Here is a 25,471-nt window from a genome sequence, read left to right as displayed (position 1 = left end):
TTGATCGGCAACATCGACGGGTCAAGTTTTGTGAGTAATACGCCCTTAGGGGCTCTTGGGCTGTGCGTTGGATGCCAGGATTTGTGAGGGTAGTAGCAGAGTTTTATTCCACAACTGTGGGTCTTCCATTGAAATTTGCTCCTTACCACTTTCTAGCCCCCTTCCTGAGGACTGATACTTCATTGAACATATGGAGCCCTTTTAATACGCTTATTTATAAGTGGATTTGAACTGTTGCAGTATTCATACTTTCACTATTCATTGTTAGTGCCCTTGTGTGTGACTTTAGAGCAGCGGTTTTGGAGTTCTTTCTCCGTTCTACATATACTGATAGGGGAGTGTAACGCTTGCGCTACCCACGAGCAAGACAGGACCCCAGTACTGAGGTGGGGAAGTAGCAAACCAAGCACCCACAGCAGCGGAAGCTTGTCTGGCAGGCAGATTGTCAAACGTAGCCGGGTCTGGGTTGGAGAGAGTGTGTTAATCGATACTTGCCAAGGTCTTAGAATGAAGAGTTCAGAATAGTCAACGTCCGTTAGCCATGGTCTGGGGTTGGAGAGGTCAGAATCGTGGAGGTCCGTATAGCTGTGGTCTGGGTTGGAGAGTCCGCAGAACCGAGGGTAAGCTGGGGTCAATATCAAGAGAGGTCTGAGGAGGAGGGGGTGGAAATCGGAATGGCTGCTGGGATCCAATCCGTGATTGGTTCCCTTGCGTGCCACGTGACGCGGCACTCGCCGAAACCACAAGCTCCTTGTTGCTCCGGCTGGCTGACGTGTCACAGCACGCAGTCAGCCACGCCGGAAGGAGCCAGCAGGGACCTCCAGACCGGCGGTAAGGGTCTGGTGGCACACGTGGCCGCGCGCGCCGCCAGACGCAGCGGGACCCAAGCCTAAGGTGCCCAAGGGATGGGGTGCAATCAGGACAATAAGGGGTATAGTTTCCTCCTTGGGATACGAGTAAGGGGTTTGCTCACTACTGTTGCCGTGTATGCTATTATGCTAATGTGTTATATAATACCCTATTGGTAAAAGGTTATACTGTTATGCTATTGTGTGGTATTTATTTACTGGACAAGTTCCTGTGGCGGGCTATCCAGTCTGCGGCGGGATCCTCACAGGTGGAGGCACTGCACCCTGCACACCAAGCTCCCTAGAAGTGGAGGTTCAGCCTTCTGTCGCCCAAACAGGTTAGCACCCTAACACCATAGTAGGGTTTAGGGGTGTTTCACAAGGATAAACTTATATTTTTATCATTTATTGATCTATGTCAAAGCAACAGTATTACAAATTCCCATGAACCTGCTAATTTAGTGATCGTCCAGTTTTTGTTCAACTTCGTTTTTCTAAGGGGGTCAAATTATGCATTCTGCAGTTACTATTAGGATGAAGACCGGCTTCCTGAAATCCTAACTGAGGAACGACGTGGACATCTACAGGCTTTTGGATGCAGCGTTTTCAGTTCACAAATTCTGAAGATTATCACTAAAGTTCTGTAGCAACCAAGCCATTAATGTGTCATGTATACTCATCCTATACTGTACACTAACATTTTGTGCACACAATTGACAAGTTGTTCTTTGTCTAATATTTTATTGGCTGGCTTGATCTGGTAACATGTTTGGTATTTTGCGAACTTCCGTTTTGTTGAATTTTGAAATATGAAACCTTTAAAACAAAATAAATCAGTTTTGTTGTCACTGAATCTTTGATTAGAAGCTTAAACACATGAATCTGGCCTAAAAAGCTTCTGCTGGTAGTGTTGACCATCTCAGGAACCTCCTTGTAGTCTGCCGACCGAAACATCCTGTAGTCGTGAGGGCCTTGCCTGTTTGCTTATAAGTTAACACTACTTGTTTCTGTATTTCACTTTTCTACACCATGTGAACTCTACTTGCCCTAAATAAATGCGAGTGGGAAACTTTTGTGATCAACCTCAAACGTCTTTAGTTGAACTAGATATATTTTGAAGAACGTGTAACTCTGCAATAGGCTTGATGATCTATTGAAAGAATCAGCAAGAAAGCGTAAAATACTCCCAACAGACACAGTTTTTGACTATTTTGCAATGTGTGAAATGTCACATTTTAAAAATCGTATACCTCCAAGTTACCTTATGTAACCCATGTTTCACCGTCCCCTCCCCCTCTGGGAGAAGGTCGGAATTACTATCTTAGTGTGGTGCTGAGGCATACCTGCTGGTTCAGGAGAGCTGAGTAGCTGCGATGGTAAGGGGCAACAGGACAGGCTTTAGTGGTCTCTGGGTTCTTGCTCATTGGATCAGCGCCTCCAGCTGTGATGGGATCCTAGGATGTAGAATATCGGCTCCCTCACAGCACTCCCTACCCCTCCTGCCCAGGAACTGACACCCAGGCAGAGGTATGGTGAACAAGTAGGTTTATTGGACATGCTGCAGCAGCTCTTCATACAGCATAGTTCTTGAAGCCCAACGTCCCAGGACTTCAGGATGGTGCTTGCCAATAGTATGGGGCCTTGAGTCTTGGTGGTTCTCAGGCCCTTTTGGCCTGAGGTGGGCCAGCTCATCCACGCAATGGGAGAGGCTGACAGCATATGCTCTCACCTTGGAAGGCAGAGCAAGAATAATCAAACTTTGCAACACCCACTGGTTAGCTTCAGGAAGGGGTGGGCTCATGGACTGTACCTTTCACTGATAGGCTTACACAGGCCATGAGTTACCACCTTCCATCACTTAAAAGTGGGCGAAAAGGGGGGTCAACGGCCTATAGATTAACCCAGGAAGGCCCTCAACTTACTAGGGATTTACATCACAGATACACTGTGGGGGAAAGAGAGGTACTTATGGACTTACCATGTTACACTTATAATGGTTGCTGATGTCTCTAAGAAGCAAGTTGTAGGCAAGTGCAGTTTTATTACAGTAAATACTCGCCTCTATACTTAGTTTTGCGGAGACAGCAAGGGAGCCAAAATGTGTGTTCTGCACCAAAAGGTAATTGTTCAGTGCTTTCATGTGGGCAGTTTCAATAGTCCTATTTTGTTTCATTCTATAAAAAAAATCTCCTGTTACAGCTACTGTTAAAATGTAATACATCATTGATGAAGGGTAATATCCCATTAGCCATCTTGGCTGGCTTCACTGACAATATTGACTGAGAATGGGAAAATGTAATCGCTACTCATTAATTCTGACTCTTTTGTTGCATTAAGATGACTGGCAGCAACTGAAGGAGCTTTGGCAAGGACCTTACATTTGTGGGAGTATTTTTCTTCATACTTTAAGCACTGTACAAAATGAAAAATACTTCGGTTAAACACAATTTTTAGACAATGTTATGTACTTTTGAGTGATGTCAGATTTCTTTTGCGATAGATGTTTTCGAACAGACGTTTCTGCTTTTTTTGGTTAAATAAAATTAAGTATATCTTGGTTAGAGATGCAATCCCACATAGTTGGACAGAAAACAGACGAACTGGCTTCCGCATACAAATGTAATAGCAAAGATTTCGCTGCTTTTATTTCTGAGGAACTTGGTTAAAAGTTTAATTTTCGCCAGGAGGTCTCTGAATGGGAAGTGTTTGAAAAGTGTTTTTATTTATGAGAGGGCCAATAGGATTAGGAGGTGGGAAGGGGGGGCTCTGCCTAATGTAAGCACTTGCTGAGCACACAGTGACATCGAATGAAAAGGAGCAGCCAGAGGCAATCAAACCCTTCCCAAGACTAACTTTAAAAATTAATTTTAAAAGTACAAAGATGTCAGATTTGGATGAAAAAATAAAATCAATCATCCTTATGGGACCCCTTAAACATATCACTTGTCAATTATTTCATTTTGGTCCTAAAAGGGATTGCCCCTTAAAGCTGCAGACCAAGACATATCCTACATGGTTTTTATTATTATTTATATATAAATCACTTCTACTATGAGAAAATACTTGTAATATTTATTTTTAATGTATTAAAATGTAACAAGCATTTTTTTTCTATAGCAACCATTTACAAGGTCACATCTCCTTCCTCTTTTGAAACAGGCTCTGGCACACCCCTTTTTGAGCCGTGTCCTCTCTAGCAGTGCACCAAATTGTATCTAGTGACATGCTCTACCCCATAGAACTTTGCATCTTTGGTCCTCTTCTGCTGCACTGACAGCCATTTAGTGAACCCTGGAGCCGAATCTTCATGGATCGATCACAGGTGAACGGATCGAGTGGCAACTTAGCTAATTATCATTGTGTGGATTTTATTGATGCATATTTTAAAGGGAGAAAAAATAGCAGCTTGGACTGCTGCTTTAAAGATGCAATATCACAAAGTCAGTGTTAAAGTAATTAATTCTGCTAAAAATATGTTTCCCTAGATTTTAATTACACAGTGCATTTTGGGGATCTCCGAATGGGCGAGTATTTCTCAACTACATGTTTTCTTTAGACTGGGCCCACCCTGTACTTATCAGAGCCAAGAGAGCCCAGAACACACCGTGACAATGCACAAGGGAGCAGCCAGAGGAAGTGAAACCCCTCCAAAGTTCTCAGCTCGTCATGTTTTGTAAACCAACTTAAAAAATGATTTTCAGATATTTGTAGGTGTCATATTTTGGTAAACAAAAGGCAACAATCACCCCCGTAACCCCTGGTACTGACAGTGTGTGTGGTAGCGTGGTAGGGTGGTACTGGGTGGGGTTTGAGGGCCCCTTCCTGCAAGTCATTTCTTTGCACGGCCCTTGAGCTGCAGTAGGAAACACAGGCTGGGCAAATCCCTTCTGTGCCGAGCATGGAGTGGGCGGGGCCTCAGCGAGTGCAGAGGAGAACAGTGTGGAGAATGCAGCAGGATCAGGGGGCTGAGAGGGAGGGACAGTATTGGGGGGGGGGGTGAGGGAGCAGGGCTGGTTTGGGGGCAAACGGCAGCTATAGAAAGAAAATAAAGGCAAAACATGAGGGGGTGTGGAGTGGGGAACATGTGAAGGGGAAGGAAAAGATATGCTGAGGAGAAAATGATGATTGTTAAACGGAGGCTGAAAGTCAGGCTGCGCCTATAGTGACGGCGACATCGCGGCAAAACAAATGTATTGCCGCCATCGCGTGCGCTTATAGTAGCAGCGCGACGACTTGATCGCTGGAAGTCAAGTCAATTTGATTTTTTTTGCAGCGACTGCAGCGTGCCGTCGCTGGCATTATATAAGCGCAGCCTAGGAAAGGTGGGGGGGATGTGTGCTGTGGTGGTGGGGAGTGGGGGGGGGGGCGAAGAGACATGAACATTGAAGAAAATGACACGGAGATGAGCATGTCGGGTGGAGAGAGATTAATGGGGTAAGAGATTGAGAAACACATGGTGAAGGAAAGCAAGACATTGGAAGGGAGCGAGGGAGAGACATAAGGGGTAAAGAGAAATACAGGAGGGGAGCAATAGAGCGACACAAGAATAACATTGTGTGTGCAGCAGACCTGGGGTAGGTGGAGATAAAGAGATATAAGGGGGCGGAGAAATAGACATGACTGGGCAAAGTATATATAATTGTTGTAACTGTTGACGAGCAAAGGATGGAGACCCCCATTCTACAAATGTGTCCTGGGCCCAAAACACTGTGTATGTATGTAGTCTAAACCAGTGAGTTAATGTAATGACGGAGAAAACATTTTTCTCCCGAAAACACATGCAGGTAAAAAGAGATTTAGCCCTCCTGCTTACAGAAGCATACTTTGACGTATCGAAGGATGAACGCAGTACTTGACACTGATTTCCACAACTTTGGCTATCTTCTCCATTGTCCCACTTGCTGAAAGTGGAGTACTGTACTTTGAAAATATTTATATTTAAAGACAAAAAGTAGTATTGATCCAGCGTTGCTGGCCCCTTTTAGAGTGACAGGCAGACATACACATGCTTGTAATGCTGCTTCTGAGTTAACTCTCTGTGCAGCAATAAACAAAACCTACATATACATTCAGATTAAATTAAAATTATTTCAATGTTTATAGATCAATGGAAGTTAAAACCGCACACTAAATCCCAAAGTACAGTTATTGTTAACACGGTAACATTTTAATAGATTTTGAAAGCGGAGGCCTCCGGAGCTGAACAGAGTTAATTTCAGCTCCGGGGACCCCCTGCTCCTCGAGATACGTACCTCCGCATGGGATGCCGCTCCAGCTGGGCTAGTTGGGTTCATCATAATGGCTTAAATGTCCCACGTCACGTGGACCAATAGAAAGCAGTGATGTCATCCTTTGCGGCTTCCTATTGGGCCATGTAACTAGGGCATTTAAATCTCCGGAGCTGCTACCGGCACCCACTACAAAGGTAATCTCTGGGAGCAGGGGGTCCCCGGAGCGGAAATTAATGTGGTTCAGGTCCCAAGACCCACTTCATCCCACCTAGGGGGAAATGCTGTTATTTTTTTTTTTTTTTGTAGAGCATATGCTCCTTTAACCACAAACTGTCCAATATAACTCATGGATTCAATTGAATGTAGCCACTGCAAATCACACGAGGAACCTTGTGGCAGCTGTAACAATGATGTGATAATGGGTCCAATAACGTCTGATACATCTGGATCTGAGGTTGCAAATTGACCCCAAGTCAATGAGAGAGGTGGGAGCCAGTATTGATTTTTATTTTTCCCTGTCTCCCATTCCAGTGATATTTAATAGATTATCTTATTGCAAATCAAAGTGGGTATTTAAAAAGAAAAAAAATTGAGTATATTCAGTGGCACATGCTGTCTTTACAATATGAAATGATTTGAAAGCTTTAAATCTAACCTTATTGCCCGACAACTTGCGCGCAGCACAGCATCACCGTAAAAGCAGCACAGCGTCTTATGTTAACAGTATAGTGTAACAATGGCATTCTTGGCTTGTCTAGTTTGCAAATACATGGCTATACAAAATTAGCCAACTAGTGTATTATTAATTTTCTGTCACGTTGAAACGGCAAAGCCTCCAGTGTTATGCCAACATAAATATGTTTTTCTGTAAGGAATGTGTATATCCAGAAGAGCCAGGTCTAGCAATGAATACTAAACAGACCAACTACATTAACTGTCTCAATGCTGGAGGAGGCTTGTTCAACAGGTACACGGGAGCAGTCCCCAGGCTTATTTTAGCACAGGGTTAGCCAAGTCCAGTCCTCAAGAGCTACCAAATGGTCAGGTTTTTGGACATCTCTGCTTCAGCATAGGTGGCTCAGCAAAAGATTAAACCACTTGTGATGAAGAAGGGACTCATTGAGCCACCTGTGCTGTAGCAGGGATATTGTGAAAACTGACCTGTTGGCAGCTCTTGAGGACTGCAGTTGGCAGGGTACTTGGTTTATCATTTATTTTAGCGTTTTGCAGACATGGCTGAAGCTATCTGTCACTATTACTACCAATCAGTGCAGTACTTTCCTACTAATATAAAGCAGCATCAAGTGATGACTGTAATATAATTAAGCATTCATACCATGTCTAACTGTGCAAACATACAGTATATGCCAAGATCCTGCATGCACATATACACCATTCAATGTTAAAGAAGCTTACTACTGCTCATCCAGGAATGTGGTATATATGATTCAATGCAGCAAATGGGACCAAGGATGCTACATTGATGAAACCAGCCAAAAACTTTACACCAGAATGAACCTACACACACACAATAACACACCGTGAAGAGGAAGATATTGCACTCCAGTGGGACACCACTTCTCACAGCCAGATCCTTCCATAAAGGATTTAAACATTCAAATCCTCGAAAGAATGTTTAAAAATACCCAAGAGCGGAAATCGTGAATTGAAAAGTACAGTATGTATGTCTTTATTTATATAGCGCCATTAATGTACATAGCGCTTCACAGTAGTAATACACACGACATCATATAAATAAAAAATAATACAGTATAAATAACACATACTGGGAAGTGCTTCAGACCTAAGTAACATTTAGTAACACAAGCAGTGTTCGACAAACCTATACATTTGCTCGCCCCGGGCGAGTGGATTTAACATCGTGGCGAGCTCCTATTGGCCCAAGCAGCACACGTTTGGTACTAGGTGGCGAGTAGATTTTTTTGTTCGGCGAGTAGATTTTTTGGTGATTTGTCGACCACTGAACACAAGGATCATGTTCTTTGATACTACAAAAAAAAGTACTTAATGCTGATATGGGGTTTCTTCCACACAATCATAATTGTGTGTAATGTTTCTTCGTCTGTTAATTTTACGATTCAACCCCCTCTCTCCCCTTTACACCCCTACCCACCCTGCACACTGCTGATAGATGTATGGTCCTGTCCTTTTCATCCATTTATTACCCTGTCTATTTACTATGCGCTTTGCAAATCCTTCTCTACATCACGTGCCTTAGATTCTTGGTGTTAACATCTACGTTAAACTCATGGAGTCTCTGTAAATCAGTATTGGTGAACCGAAGAAGAGAGACGAACTCTACAAAAGCTTGTCTTATAATATTTATTAGTCCAAATAAAAAAAGGTATCCTATACAGAAGTACTCATTTACTCTGCACTATTGCTACTGGACTAACGCAGCTATTTCTATTGAATAACATGTCTACAAATGCCAATGTTTCTTTAATAATTTAGAATATGTTCAATTTTCAAACTCCCAATCTAACCCCATGCCATGCTTTGTATTTTCCATACATAATCGCTGGAGTCAATTTGGCTGTTCTGCAAATTTAGACCACAAATCCAATTTGTCACACACATAGCATGAGATATATATTGTCTGCGGCTTTTAATATGGTTTGCAAGCTTGTGGGATTTTTTTTAGTAATGAAAATAATTCTGCAACAATACAAATGTTTTGGTGATGTCCATGTCAAAGGGTGGTTGTCTGAAAACTCACAAAAGCAGCCTCGACAAACACCAGGTGCTATAATGTTTCTCTGTAATAGAAAACAATTTCTCATAGAAATGCAGTATATGAGCAGGAAATGTAAAGGCAATTCTAAAAAATATTTGTCTTGACCCGGTTAGTGGGATTGTAACTTTATCTGTATCCTCCCATTGATTCTATTGACGCATGGTTGCTTTTCTACTTCAAATGCATTTAAGTATACGTTGTACGTCAAGGTGACACAAGTTTGAGCCAAGCCTTCTGCTCCTGTGTAATGGAAACTGTAGAGCCTCTCGCTGGGGTACTTTGTTTGCTTTTGGTAACTATCCCATGTCGTTCCACATCGTCTCTATGTTCCACACCTATTCTGTAGTGGTTTCAACAGGATATCCTCTATTTTTTCACCTAGGCTTGGCTGTGTGAGCCAACTTGTAATGAGGAAGAGCGCTAGAAGGTGACACATTTGGTGTGTACGTAGACACACAGGTGATTATGTGCAGGGCTCAATGCAAATTAATTGGTAGTAAAATCACCCTCCCCCTCCTTGCAGCTCCCTCATGTAACTGGGTCACTGTGTCACTGGTTGCAGCTCTCGTGTCACTGGTTGCAGCTCTCGTGTCACTGGTTGCAGCTCTCGTGTCACTGGTTGCACTTTACCCACGTAAAACTCAAAGGTGTAATCTCAAAATGAAAAACACGAGGGGTAAGTATAAAAGTAATTTATCACACACACAGACATAGTAGTCCCTTACATGCAAGTTAAAATGACTGTACCAGCAGTCATGTATTGCAAAAGTCCGGTTGGATGTCAACAAACACATTTGGGATAAGGGCGCGCTAGAGTCCTGCCGTGTATCCGGCCCAGGTGCCACAGCCTCCAGGGACAGCCGGCGTCCCCACAACATGGATGCAAAACCATGTGACTGACTGACTTGTTTTTTAGTGAACATACTTCCTAATATATTCAGAAAATGTTATGGCACAACGTGGAGAAGAGGCTTCCAACAGCAACACCTGGAAGATCATTCGGGAGGCCTTCTTCCCCCAGCAGTGGGTTGACAAGGGCTCAAGCTTATTTCTGCTCTCCGTATGGTGATTCTTTGCTTTCATTGTTTAATCAGAAACACTGGAAACCTCTGTTTGTAAATGAGTAGGTTATTTGAAAAGGTATAATTTAGTGCTTTATGATTTGTAATAAGATCACATAATGAAATGTTTGGTGAGGCTTTCGAAAGAGTGTTAATTGCTTGAATTCTTCACCTTTTTATTTCATTCCAATACACCTTTTGAAATTCACTTTTTCAATGTGATTGTGACACGCGGGGCCTGTGCGGTGTTTGGAAGGAGTTATCAAGTAATTTGGCATAAATCTACATTTTACAAAAAAAAAAAAAAAGGCCACCAACTTGTCATAATAAAGATGCTGTGTAAAATATTTACTGTATCACACTGTGTAAATGTTTCATTCGGGCAGTGTAGCAACGTGTTGGCTTCTGGCACTCCTGTCTTTTATTAATAATTCAGCCACTGCAGCAACAGTATGTGTTGGCTGACTGAATTATTGACATTTCATTGAGATGGTTATGGTACCCTAATTGGTCTGCGTGTGACTGAAGGATTCCTCTACTGGACCACAACCTCTTGAAAGGAGCACTGGTCCCTCCTGGTAGTGAAATACTGGCACTACTGACATTCTTATTGCCACATTAAGTTAACTCATTTCCTGCCATACGGTTCTGGTTTGCAATGCGGTGCAATCCCGTCTGACTACCAAATGGTTTTAGGACGTGTAACACCCAGTGGTAAAGTGTGATGTGCTTGGAGTTACACAATATCTGTATCTAGAATGAGGAAAGGATTTATGGCCGTTCCTAGTTTTAATTGAGTCAACGTGCTCATTAGAAAATTATGATCATGGTGAAATGGACAGTATTTTTTTTATCCTTGGTTTTCCTAAAGCGTTTTAATACCAAACTCTTTTTGGGCGTTGTTAATCAGACTGCAGTAGTGCCGAACGTGGCATTCTCACACTAACTCCCATTGAAGGTAGATGAGTCTGTATCCTATTCTATCCGGTGAAAACTGCGTTGCACAGTTTTTTTTTTCACTTTAACATGTAATAGGTAATTTGCGAAAAAGTACATAAAAAGTTATTAAAAGTTGAAACTTTGAGTAATATCTTCGATTGTTCTGATAGTGTTTTTAATTTATGAACATTTAAGCCACAATTACTTGTTTGTCCTATAATCTTTATGCCAGAGAACATTTAGAATGAATCTTAGCTTAATCTTAACTACTAACTTATTAGCGAAACGCAACCCAAACCACAAACCTGAATCTCATCCTGGGAGTACCCATATAGCCCCACCCCCTCCCAACACTGCCCACAATTTTCAATTTGGCCCAGTATCCGAAGGGGAGATTACACAAGCGCTCCTCATTAAAACTAAGCAGCCAATGTGGACCTGACTTACTACAATCTAGATTCCTAAGACTTGGTGACCCAGCAATTGCCAAACCAATTGCTTCCATAGTCAACTCTATCCTGTCTGCAGGCCATATCCCTAAGATCTGGAAAACTGCCAGAGTTGTCCCAATCTTCAAATGTGGGGACAAAAACACGGTCTCAAACTACAGGCCAATCTCCCTTCTCCCAATCCTATGCAAAGTCATGGAAAAATGTGTCACTCCTAATTATTGCTATTAGTATACAAAGACAAATTTCCCTAGCCAATTCCAATCTGGCTTTTGCCCCAAACACTCACTGGTGCAATATTCCTAGATTTTGCAAAGGCTTTTGATACTGTTGATCATGCTATCCTGCTTAACAAACTCCAGAGCTCTGGAATAGGGAAGCATGCTTTAAACTGGTTTCAGTCCTACCTATCAGGTAGATCCCAACATGTGTCCATCTCGGGCTCTAACTCTAACCCCCTGGATATCACCTGTGGTGTCCCGCAAGGCTCTGTTCTGGGGGCCCTACTCTTCTCAGTGTTCATCAATGATCTTCCCACAGCTTGTAAGGAAGCTTCAATACTCATGTATGCAGATGACACAATCTTATATGCACACAGCCATAGCCTCTCCGACCTTCAACACATACTTTAGTCTGAATTTTTGAGACTCGAAAACTGGATTTCCCAAAACAAACTGTTTTTAAACACTGACAAGACTGTAACAATGGTATTTGGGACCAAGACTAAATTTTTAAAGCGTCCAGTCACTGAGCTCCAGATCAGAACCAACGCCAACACCACCCTAACTCCTGTTACAAGTTTTAAATACCTGGGCATATGGTTTGACTCCCACTTGACATTCGGGATGCACATTGATACCCTGACATCCAAAACCTATGCCAAACTAGGTGTACTTTACAGAAACAAATCCTCTCTAAGCCTGCTGGTCAGAAAGCGTATCGCACAGCAGATGCTAATGCCAATTATAGACTATGGAGATATAGTATATGGCTCAGCACCACAAACCCACCTTGGCAAACTTGACACCCTCTACAATTCAATTTGTCGTTTTGTTCTCCAATGCAATTACAACACACATCACTGCGAAATGCTCAAAGAACTAGATTGGTCATCACTCGAGTCTAGGCGCAAAGTTCACCTTTCCTGTCTTGCCTTTAAATTCTTCATGGGCAAGCTACCCAGCTATCTGAACAAGCTCCTCACCCCTACCACATGCAGCACTTATCACCTGAGATCAGACTCCAAAAGACTGTTCATGGTCCCAAGGCTCAACAAAGTATCCGGCCGCTCCTCCTTTTACCGTGCAACCCAAAACTGGAACAATCTACTGGAGACTCTCACTTCCACCACCAGTTTAAGTTCTTTCAAAACTAAAGCTGTCTCACATTTTAATCTGGTCTGTAACTGTTACATAAGCCTATAATATACATCTTCTCTAACTGTGCATGCAATGTATGTATTGTATATAATGTATACCCTGTTCATTTATGTAACTGTATTTGTAACCATGTATTATTTGTCATATTAATTCTATGCCCAGGACATACTTGAATACGAGAGGTAACTCTCAATGTATTACTTCCTGGTAAAACATTTTATAAATAAATAACTTTAAAAGTTCTTCTTTTTTAACCTGTGTAGATCAAGGCTTAACATTTTTTTTGTGTTTAAACCGGTCCACTTTTTGTTTCACATTTTACATCTATAGGGTTCAAGCCATCAGTCACATGTCTATCCCACTCCTTCCCGGAAATTTTCAATTATATTACAAAAGATGAGGGATGAAGCAGATCCCTCGACTTCTCTGGGGTCCAGACAAAAGTAGTCTCTAGAGCAAAATTGCTTATCGCCAATGTTTGTTTGTTTGAAAATTGGCATGTTAACAATTATTTGTTTGTGAAGCAAAGTGTCAATATGGGAGGGGATTTGGACCTTTTTTTATATACTGCAATTTGTGCAAATTCTGGTGAAAAACAGGGGATATTGGTGATGTTTTGAGCTGTGCGAACTTTTGTGAAAATTTTGTAATGAAATGCAAAATGTAAGAACCCCTCATCAAAAAAAAAACATTAGCACGTGTTCCTCTATGTCAAGGCTCCGCAATTTCAGTCTTGCAGAAACCATGAAAACCTGGCATTGTCGCTGTTTCTGAAAGTAACCATTTACACTAGTTGTCGTAGAACTAGGTTGTGTTGCCTTGGACACCTTGTCTGTCTGGGTTGCTCTCGAGCACTGCGCCTCTGGAGCTGTGTATCCACATCTTGAGTAGCTTTCCTCTGTATAGATCAGTGGCAGATTTGTGCAAAGGCCTTCAAATTTGATTTGCAAAATTGTTTGCAATTTTCCTCTAATTTTGCAGCTCATACAAATTTGGCATTGCGTGAATATAGACATTTTGCGACTGGGTAGCAGTAGTTGGCCATGTGTCCTTATGTAATTTGCGTCTGTGTTGGAATTCGCAATGCACATTGACATTTATTGCTTGGCGAATGTTTTGCAAAGGTTGCCATTTTTTGGCGGGAAAATCCCCCAGCACATTTTGCCTGATTGATTTTAAATTAAAAATTCTGTCATCGCTGGTTTATTTTTCATCAATCATATACATGCAAAACCAGAAGTAATGTAGGAATGCAATAAAGTGACCTGGGGACAGTCCCATGGTACAGTAGCTCTGTGCTTGAAATCATAGTGTGCTAACCGTGTAATTACCATTATTAGACCTTGTACTGGCACTGATTAAATAACATCTGGTCTTCATCCTTTATAAAGTAACATCAATAAGGATTTCTCCAATAAATCAGTACATCATTTGCAATGTTTCCATAATGATTGTAGTTATTTGACTATCTTTTGATTTAAAATCTGACTTCTGTTTACTTCAATTTTTAATATTAATATTTTTTTTAGCATCGATTTGTATGTAAAATATTCATCTTTTCAATTATAGCAAGGGAATAGTTATAAACCATTTTACTGTGATGTATACATTTTTTGGAGGCGGCATGTCCCACATTTTACAACACTATATACAAGGAAGGTGAAGAACGATTTCAAGCTATTGAAGCAGATTCTTTAACAATAGGCGAGTCACTACCTGGTTGTGGAACAGTTTTGCATACAGACTTGTGTAACCCATGTTTCTCCCCCCCCCCCATGGGAGATTGCATTGCTACGTGGTGCGGTGCATATCTGCTGACTCACAGTAGATCTGAGCTTTCCGCTTTGTTGTAGGGAAAACAGAACAGGCTTCTGGGGTAGGAACTGATTCATACTCACGGTGACAGAGCTTCCATCTCTTGCAGGCCACAGGGATGTGGAGACAATCCCTGCAGTAGAACTTACTTCCTCTCCCCCTGATAGATTGCAGTCTCGAGCAAGAAGGTATATTGTAACAGGAACACACTTTATTGTACATACTGCAGATGGTCAGCATACACAACTCACACAGTGGTTACAGCAGTTCTTGGGGCCTCACCCTCAGGATGTTCCCAGGACCTCCACTGCAGGTACAGGGCCCCCACAGAAGTCCCTGCTCTTCACCTGACTCCCTATTAGACCCAGGGGTATGGTCTCACTCCTAACTCCCCAAGGGGAGAAGGCAGTAAGTGCACAGCCAATCCGCACTTCTGGGTGAGAACCTGTCTCTCTCGAGGGTAGAGACAACTGACTAACTTTGGTAGTGTAGCCCCTTAAGTACAAGAAAAGCAGGAACCAGGTCTGAGTCCCTGATTGGACACACAAGCCTAGTTGCACCGCCTCTCCTGTGACTCACTGAAGCTACTGGGGTGGGGAAAACCCTGGATTAGTCCTGGCAGGCCTGCTCTTACCAGAGCTTATTGCCAGGAGAAGGCAGGCTAGTAGCCGGAAACCAGTCCTGTCTACACTTGCGTCGCTGTAATTGTTGAACCTGAGAAGTAATGTTTTTTGTTTTAGTCTTTGAAGCGAATTATCCCACACACCACAACATTGAGGAAGGATTTCAAGCAAATCAGTCATATTCAGCTAAAAATAGGAAAGTACCACACAGGTTGTTACGACGATGTGCAGGTGTTTTGAAATCAAAAGGAAATATGGTGTAGCCCTCTTTCCCCCTGACTAAAGAGACTACCGGTACTGCCGTTACCGGTTTGGCTACGAGAAGGCCTGAGCCTCCGCCACTGGGAGCCTGGGGTGATATCTTGCTCGTCTCGGTGCAGTGAGTCCACCTTCGAGGGATCCCAGCGTAGCGGGATAAGCGCCTCACAGGAACCCAAACAGTAAATAAGACTCTGGTATATAATAATTCTTTACTGAACATATATCACAGTACCCTGTATATCACACCCAATACATTACCACCAATATGTCCCCAAAGTACATTGGGTGCTAGGTACCAATACCTTGATGTCCTTCTCCCAATATCGGGGCCCACCCAAATGTGTGTATGGTAGTGCTACCTTTGAACCGTTGGTGCACTTTATTGAGGCACCCGGTGCGGCCAACTTAGCATCAGGGATCCGCTGATCCAGCGACGGTGTCTGCCTCTGCGTGGGGTGAACTCTGGTAGGAGGTTCTCACCTTTTTAAGAGTCTCTTAACATAGGTGATCTGGTCCCAGACCACAGGCCACAATTCACCGTGCGGCGTCTTCGCTGATGCTTTATCCTCACTACTGGCAGCTACTAGGGAAAGGTCTCGGACTATGGGCTTTCCCTGTAGCAACCACAAGCTGAACGTGAGGACCTACAGAGGTAATCTGGCCTAATTTGGGTGCCACTGACACCCAGACCCTACCTTCCCCTTCTCTGTCCTGGCTCCAACTGCCGCCTCGCGCACCAAACGTATAAATTCCTTCAGTAGCTTGCTACAGCCCTATTGGCTAACCTTGCCCACGTGATCGGGCCGCCCCAAGGAATCCAGGGAGATGAAGTTCCCCTGCAATGGCCGCCCCAACAACTGCCTCAAAGTGCAGGGTGTGCCAACATGGCTGCTGCAACTGGGGAGCTTCTGCACATGCGCGGCTATCTTCTGTGCATGCCCGGCTATTGGTAACCGCGGATCTCATACACAGAGCAAACCCTGCTCCTATGCGCTTTTTAAAAACTCCAAAGGTGGAGTGAAGAATCAATCGGGGTCTGTAATGCGATTTCAAAGAGCCCAGTCTCAAGCTGTTTTCTGAAAGTGGGATGGTCTTTGATATTTGGATATGGGGAGGACATTCCCTGCTGGGCTCCTTGTACTGAAAGGGGCTCGTCTAGTGCGTTTGGATCTGTACCTAATACTCCGATATCAATGGTGAGACTTAATTGAAGTCCATGGAGTTATTGATGCTGATAATGAGTTCAATTCTCTCTAATGAATTGATAGACTTTCAGTGTTGTACCGCAGTCGCACAAATTAGTTCTTAAACTGTGTGAATAATTAACTTATGATTATAATATATTAACTTAAATTATGTATGTGTGTGTGTGTGTGTATACGAGTATATAATATTTTTTTATTAAAAGCTCCTATAATTGTAATCTAAAGAGTATATTGAGTGCAGATTTGAGTAGTCTGGGAGAATGCCGTTTTTGACAAATGAGCAGACACTTCTACGGTCTTGCAAAAGTATTGTTGCCTTCTGCGTTGTCATAGAGGGAGGCTGTGCTTTGTAGCTCGGTAAGCAACTGTTTTGGGAGGGACACTGCCACTGCCATCCCTGAATGTCTGATTTTGTGCTTTTCTACCATTGTGTTGTTTTTATGACTAGTAACACATGCACATATTTAACACAGTTTCCCCCCTCTCTGTAAGATGTACTACTGGTTACTGCTGTTTGTGGTGCGTGCATACCTGTGAGGGTTCAGGAGAGCGGAGTGGTCCGCGATGTGGGGAACAGGACAGGCTTTTGATGATCTTGGGGTGTCAGCGCCTACAGCTTCAGTAGGCTCCAGAGACACAGTCCCCACAAAAGCAAACTTCTTTCATACCCGCTGCCCAATAGACTGTAGACTCAGGCAGAGGTATAGAGAACAGGATACTTTATTTGGCAGTCAATGCAGATGGTATACAGCGGGTGCAGATTGATGACAGAGGGTACCAGGCCTCTGAATGGTGCTGGGCTCTCTGTTAATCTTGAGGCCTCTGATCTCTCTTGGCTCAATCAGCCCAGGAAGGACTGACTGGCCTGGCTCACTCCCAGCCGGTAGGAGCAGCACACACCTCCTCTCCCTAGGGTGGAAGAGAGCAACACTATCTTTTGGCACTTCCTCTCTGAGACTCCAGAAAGGGAGGGCACAAGGTCTGTACCATGATTGGCTAAACAGAGACCATGAGTCACCACCATTTCAGTCACTCAGTCAGCATGAGGGGGGGTCAATGCCCACAGGATAGCCTGTCACAGCCTGTAGCTACAAAGGGCTTACATGACAGTGGGTAGAGAAGCAGTCTGGGCCAGCCATGCTACCTATACAAATAAGAATGCCTTCCCTTAACTGCTACAAGACTCTCTCTCCCTCATTCACCCAGTCAACCTTTCCTCTCCTTCTTGGCAAAATTGCACAGTATGCTGAAATGTTGTGCTGTAGTGCAAAGCTGTCTCACTTCTCTGAATACACACGGGCTGTCCTTCCTCTGCATAGAACGTCAAACCCAAGTCTATGTTCCTCTAATAAAATAACTCCCAAAGACTGGTACTGCCTGGAGGGAATATTCAAATACTTCACATACTTCTGTGCGGTCCATCAAAAGAAAGATTTACCACAACAATAAAAATACATAGGAAGCAGGTATTTTATAAACAGAAAAAAATGACCTTGCATGAAACCATTGTGGGGGGAATGACTTAAAACCTTGTGCCCCAATTCCTCCCCAACAAATGTTTAATGTGTCATTTTAGTTTTAATGGAGACTAAAAGGTACAAGTTTCAAACGACTATTTGCAGCAGTTTCAAACAAATTCTTCTCTCAGTATTTTTCTATTTGGATACTACCACGTATGTAGATTTACACAAATTGCAGCTTGGTATCGGATATTTTTGTGCGCATTGTGCACACCGATTATGCTCCGTTAACTGAGCGCACTCAATGAGGTTTAAAATAGTATGTAACTGTTATTGTGATGAATCATTGAGAGAATGTTTATTCAATTACATTTCTTTGAGAATAAAGACGGAGTTGGTGAAATGACAGCCCTCTCTCGAAAAGCTTGTCCCAAAAAAAGTATCTTTGAATTATTATGTTTGGTATTGTGTGCTTTATAGCATTCTAACTTGGCTCTGGCAGACTCTGGCAATTCTTATGTTTTCATTCTGCACTGATATCCCCTGCAAAGTGTTTCTAGATTGCCAGTTTTAAGAGATATGCACAATAGATGATAAGGCTATGATTATAGTTGACTGAAGTTAATATTTAATCTGCTAAATTATTTACATAAGACTCTGGCCTTTTCATCTTATGAATAGTCTTTCTTCACAATGGGATATGAACATCTATTGTTCAGGATAACTTAAGGGTTGTTTTTTTTTCCATTACTTTTTATAAAGGCTTTGAGATTTTTTTTTTAATGATAACAAAGCACTTTGTAAACCTTCCACCTCTTATTTCAGATTGAGTTCCATTATTTAATGTAATGTTATTTAATATGAGGAATAAATGTAATGTGACAAATGTTTCTAGCATTAAATGCAATACAAATGTTACAGTAATTCTTGCATGACTTGCATGTTCTGATGGGTAGTCTAGTAGTCTATACTGCTCTTCAGCGGTCTTCTGGCACAATGTAGACCATTAAAGTAATATTATAGACCCAAATGTGGCAAAACCATGGCTTGATCCTCCTTGTAACCCTTTTGCAGCCAGACTGGCCTGCGTTGCATTTCCTTGCAATTAGGGTTGGAAGGTGGCTTCTCCAAAAATACTGGACACAATGGTGACAGGTGCGACGCACTCGAAACACACAAACACCCACACACAGCTTTCTGTCTACCCTCCGCTCCATGCTGTTCCCTCCTTCTTGGCCCCACCCCCGGGATCCTGACACCACCTCCTGATTGGCTTCACTGGGTAATGCAGCCGTTCAGGATAGAGGACGCTACCCAGTCCCCTAGCAACAGCCCTGCTCTCTCCCAACTCAGGGGAAATCCCATGCCCCCTCCCCCAAGATGGTCAGGTCACTATGTCCAGAGAGTTAATACGGGACACATACCTGAATTTTTTTACTGGACTGTGTGTCCAAATACAGGACCGTCCGATTCAATACTGGACACTTGGCAACCCTGTGCATTACAGGCCAATCTGGCAGCGAAGCACTGTAGCTAATCTCAAAAATCCCATTAATCGAATCACACGCCCACAGACTTTAAAGGTGCAGCCCCTTCTAGGACACAAGCATGCTACTGGGATAGCAGCAATATGCCTAATAGGTTAAAGTGAGGCGAGTTATGCCTTTAACAAAAAAAAGTATTTTTATAGCAATATGATTTGAGGAGAGCAATTAAACTGTTCCATCCGTGCACATTGGGAAAATAAAGTGTCAATATCCTGATTCAGGTGATTTTAAATAAAGACAACAGAAACAATGTGGCTGAGTATAAAACGAGATAAACACCTGTCAAAGCAAAATATGGTGGAAACCGTAGCTCAAAACCGGTGTTAAATTGCTAAGCAGCAGGTGACATAGGAATAAAGAATGATTGAGGTTTGAGTGTAATGTTATGGAATAGCCCGTTCAGGTGCTACCAGTTAGACATTTTATTTTGTTCAGTTTACCCAGACATCCTGACATGAGCAGGGATCCAGAGGTGCAGCACTTAACTATGCCCAATGCCCTAAAGTAGCCACTTTTATTGGTTCACACGCCGAAGTGCTTGGTGAGAATTTAAAGAATAGCTACTAGAACCAATTATAGTTTGAACAGTTCAATAGAAAAGAAACAGTAAAAAATAATACCATGCAAATGAATACACTTAAAATGTCAAGTTTTATACCTTCCTCTAAATCTTGAACTGGGATGATTCCCATTTAGTTTTTGCATGTACAGTAAAGCCAGAGTTAAGTAAATACACAATGGGAACACTGCTAGTTCTGCCAGTTTGATCTTGGTTACAGATTGTGCTTTAAAGCAGTTTCCTCCACCCTATGGGAGATATGGCGGCAATGGTGTGTGTGTTGCGTTACCCGAGGCTCACAGGAGGCCTGAACCTCCGCTGCTGGGAGCCTGTGGTGTACCTGGTCCGTCTGACAGCACCTCCACCAGAGCGGGATCCGAAGTGTGTTGGATAACCCTGTCACAGGACAATATAAGAAATACACACGTGGTATAAGATAAGTTTACTGCAGGTATACAATAACAATGGTACCAGTCCCACCAACTAGGCCATGCACGGCCGTACCCTCCAACACTCTGTCCACACCTGATAACAGTCCCCAAAGTACTGAGGGGCCCTTGGGCACCCAACAACCCTGGTGTCCACAAGCAGCAACCCACCCAATGTGTGGGACAGCGCTGCCCCACTAATGTGTTTACAGTTGGTGCACTTGTTTAGGTGAGGTATACCTGCCGTGTGCTCCAACACCTGGTAGCGCCAACTGAAGAAAGATCCGCTGATCCAGCGACATTGTCCGTGATGGCGTCCGTCTCCATGTGGGGTGGTATCTGGTTAGTGTCCCACATTGAAGATAGTTTCTGTCCTTTCGGTGGTGGTCGGGTCCCAGACCGCAGGCCGCAACTACTGCGCGGCGTTCTGCTGTGTCCCTAGTGAGGCTAAGTGGGGCAGTGTCCTTGTCTAAGAGCCTGTCCCTGAAGCAGCCACAAACTATGCAGGGTAGCTGGGGCCTAATGGGGTCCCTGGCCTAGTGCAGGGGCCACTGATACCCTGCACAAGCACACCCTACCCATCTGATGTTCCAGCTCCAACTGAGGTGGTCTGCAGCGAGCCAAATGTATCTTTCTTGTTGCAGGGGATTGCTGCAGCCCGATTGGCTGGTTGCCTGCACCTAACTGGCAACCCCAATGCCTTCTAGGGGCTGTAGTTCCCTGTGTGGAGCTGCTGTGTAATGGCCGCCACTTGCAATGCCTCCTGCGCATGCGTGAAGTCCTTTTGTCTTTTCTTAACTTTAGTGAGGGAGTTACGGAAATGAAAGGTTCTTGTGGGTGTTGTTGTGTGGGTAGAGAGTGCTTCTCTATGTGAACTGCTTCTGTATCAAGGGACGGTCAAACGGATTGCTTTGCAAGGGAGTAGGTAAGAATGGTAGTAATCAGTTGCTGGATAGGAAAAGGAAGTGTGTAATGTTTGTCACACAGGAATAGGGACAGGGCTAAGCTACCTGTGCAAACAGACAGGGGAGTATGGAAAAGTCCATTTAGCCAGGGGAATTAAAGGGGATGTCACGGCAACCAATTTCCAGCAGGCTGGAGAATTGGGAAGTATCTAAATGTATCCATTCCCACCTGCACTAGGAGTGATCGCTGCAGGGAAAGCTTACCTCCAAATAAAGGCCAGCAGGCAGAGCTGCAAAAAGGGGGAGGGGGAAACAGAAATAGACAATCCTGTTCCAGGACAGTATAGTAGATCTGCAGCTTCAAGCTGTGGTGGTAGTTGTAAATTCGACACAAGCTGTGGTAGGTAAAAGTGACAAACCCCCCTTTACCTTGCAATGTACAGATGCGAAACATGCGGGTTAATTTCATGTTTTCCACTGCTGTTTGCTTTACACTAAAAGCAGGGCCACCGAGCTGAAAGTTGGGCCCATGATTCCACCTACATCCCAAAGATGTTGCGTGGTGGGCTGTTGAAGTAGTTGAGGGGTCCTGGGGTATGTCGCTGATCTCACCTGTGGATTGGGCCAGGTCACTTGACTGCACAAAGTGCTGGGCCATGGTCAACTGCCACGTTGCCATGGAGGAACATGCACATGACCAAGATACCAGGCTGCACTCTCCTGGCCCCCTCTTTGAAACACTGACAGAGTATTTTTATTTTGTAAAGAAAATTAAAACGAGCATTAATAAAGCTACGACTTCTATAAGATTATCCAGTAGACATATTGAATGCTCATGGGCAGTTAGGGATACATTGTCAGAAATACTGAGAAATACATATGTTATTTTCTATCCAAAAAAAGTTTAATTCCCAACAAGGCACCAGTAGCTTGAAATGGTTTCTAGACGTTGAGCTTGGCCCCATTGAAATTTTGCGGAGTGCTTTAAACTGATGTCCTGCAATATAAAGACCTGCAGCGGTTGCTGTCTGTGTTTAAGTTGCACCACTGATATTTTTGCTTTCCTGCTATAAAGAAGGGATAAGTAACAGTTTCTTTCACTTTTTTTGATAATACATGCTAGATGATGGGGATAGATATCTGGGAAGAAATAGACCCACAATATGATGCCCTCAAAACGAGGACTACTCGTTTCCTCAATGTTACTCTCATAAACGCACAATAAAGAGCTCATGTAGCCGTGACCTGCCAGTGTAATCTTATTATTCTGGAAACCGCTCATCGCAACAATAAAAGGTCAATTAAATGTGATGTATATTCTGTTGCAAATCCTATTTTCAATCATGTTCTGCCTTGCAGCACAAATCCATTATGCAAATATTGTACTGAACCCTTATGTTCATGTCTAAAGCCGGACAGAAGTCTAACATGTGGTATGTTTTCCAAGTGCCCTTCTGATTGCAGGTTTAGTTATTCCGTACTACGCTATTGAAACCACACATTTTGGTGTAAAAACTGGGACCTGCAGCAAGTGTATCAACACTGCCCTGTCTGCTGTAGAAAGTAAATCATTGTATATTGGGAATGTATCCGGATCGTCATAAGCATTACTTTAAAGGTTCAAGCTTGCTTCTAGTCAGTAGTTCAAGCTATAATGCTTCATTATAAATATTCTTTTTCTCTTCCCAATGGAAGGGCAGCATGGATACAGACTTCGAAACAACATATGACGAGGATTCCCAGCTGCCAAATGATGAGGTTGTTCCATACAGTGACGATGAAACCGATGATGATTTGGATGGTCCTCCGTCTGTTGAACCAGAGCAAAACCGAATCAACAAAGAGGCAGAACAGAGTCGGGAGCCGCTCCCCAAAGGTGAGGACACGTTAAATCTGTAAATGTGTTCTACGGAACATTGCGCATTTTAATTGGAGGACAATGTTCTAGAGATGTATAAACTTAACAACGTTAGGTTTGATAGTGTTCTGCAAATAAAAAAATTTGTGAAACATTTTAGCTAAAACAAATTTGCTCGACGTTCAATATGCGCTCAAACATTTTGATCAAAATTGTCGAATTCAGAGAGCGAGACAGAGGCTTCTTCAGTAGAGGACCAATGTATTAATACAGCAAAAGAGAGCTCTTTGCACGCTCATACAAGTTATAAATAAATAAAGGGTGGTTAGTCAAAAGCCAAGAGGCCAAACCGGTAGCACAAAAAGCTATTGAACCAGCTAGCACAGCGGTGTGCAAACAAGGGGGCGCAAGATTGCAACCGCCACGCCCCCTAGCACACCGCAGGGAAATAGATTGTGAAAATGTCAGTGTTTAATTAACCGCAACATATACAGGGTGCCAACGTTTCGGTCCTTAGCAACCTTCCTCAGTGCAATTCTTCCAAATAATCATTTATTTTCTGCATGGAGAGATGCATGTGAACACACCTGAGAAGTTTGTTTTTTCGTGTGTTGCAAAGTTGTTAGAGAATGAAAATAAGCAAATTTTAAATTGGTTCATGAACGTGCTCTTCTCTAGTAGGTACCAACATCAAAGCAAGTCTTTCTTACCAACTCTTTGTATTGTGTGTTCCATGTTGTACATTTTGGTGAAGTTACGTTTGCGCCATGCAGCTATTTTGAATCGCGGCTACATTTGTGTTCTGTAAATAGAAATGTGTTAAGATCTTTCATTTGACCCCTCCATGGTTAGTAATGCCAGCAACTCGTCTGTCAGGCACAACCGTTGTCAAATTGCTTAAACCATGCCTTTTGCCTTCTTTACCCTGTATTTTTCCCTCGACGCCTCACCTGTTTGTTACATACATTCTTTCCCTGGGCACCTCTCCCTACATTTTCCCATTAAAAAACAACCACCCCAAAAAACGATAAAGAAATCGTAATAAAATGCGTACACCAGGCATTTGCAAACCTCTCCTAGGTATTCGGGATTCCAAACAAGTATATCGATATACAGATAATGTGCATTCATTTATGCAAATACATGGGTTATTCCTAATATATGACGTTGTTGTTGGTCCTTTTAAAGCAGGATTCAGAATCCCAGGGTTAGGTTGCACAAAAGGTTTAATTCTGAGCTCCAGTCCCAGGCCTTTAGGATAGTAGTGAGTGATGCACACGATCAAGCTGCTAGATGGGCAAAAACTGTTGCCGTATTTTTGGATCTACCTCTCGGATCAGCCAGTTCCTCTGGTCAGTGGATCAGTCTCAAAAAGGCCAGTCCACCTTAACCAGATTTTTTTTCCGCTCACTGACGATCCATATGGCAGATTAATAATTCCCGATTGGATTATTCCTAATCACATCCGAGAGGGGAAGAGGGAGTGTATCTCTCACAATCCACTCGGATTGTGTCAAATCGCTGATTAGGATTAATCCCACTCGGATTAATACCAAAACCGCAGATGGATTTTACCCCGCAAAACAGCTTTTCAAGGGAAAACCCTGGATATTCTGGAGAACGGATTTTGACCGTCTCTCTACAAACTACAGAATAGGTCACAAACCAGTCAGGATCGAAGTCCCGTTCTTTAATGAACACTCGTTCTCTATGCAGTTTTTCCTGTCGCCTACTAATGCAGTCCAAATAAATCTACACCGTCACCAAGAGATGGTGAATAATGTGTTTTTTTATAGGGTTCTTTTAAATTAATTCACACTTAAATCTGTCACACAACTCACTATTCATGGCTGCAACTGATCTTAGGTTTCAGTCGAGGAAATGCCGTGTTGTGAAACGCTAAATGAAACCGTACTGGTTCATGGCACTTGGAGTGCCCTTTCTTGGAAAGATTTTGTTGAGAACCGGTTCTCCGTAGGCAGTGTCCTGTAGTCTTTCATCCACAGCAAGATTGGATACGGACAGACATCTAAAACGACTTTGGGTGGTAGAACACAGCATTGAAATCCCCAAACATCTGTCACCGTTGTAATGATGGCACCAATTCCAAGTTTGAGTTTGCACAGCGATTTAAAAAAATTTTTT

At 43.0% G+C, this 25,471-nt stretch overlaps 1 protein-coding gene across 3 annotated transcripts in view; it reads left to right on the top strand.

The window, feature by feature from the left end:
- The window catches only part of ATP8B1 (ATPase phospholipid transporting 8B1), a 114,704-nt gene that overhangs the window by 29,746 nt on the left and 59,487 nt on the right, over positions 1-25,471 (top strand). For 2 of the 3 annotated variants that reach the window (XM_075587020.1, XM_075587027.1), the window contains one exon: positions 23,164-23,344. In XM_075587020.1, the coding sequence (XP_075443135.1) occupies positions 23,164-23,344 (181 nt within the window). The remainder of the gene's footprint in view (positions 1-23,163; positions 23,345-25,471) is intronic. The other variant, XM_075587036.1, reaches the window with a different exon arrangement.

This window comes from Ascaphus truei, chromosome 1 (assembly GCF_040206685.1).
Source record: "Ascaphus truei isolate aAscTru1 chromosome 1, aAscTru1.hap1, whole genome shotgun sequence".
NCBI lineage: Eukaryota > Metazoa > Chordata > Amphibia > Anura > Ascaphidae > Ascaphus > Ascaphus truei.
This window is presented reverse-complemented; position numbering and strand designations above follow the sequence as displayed.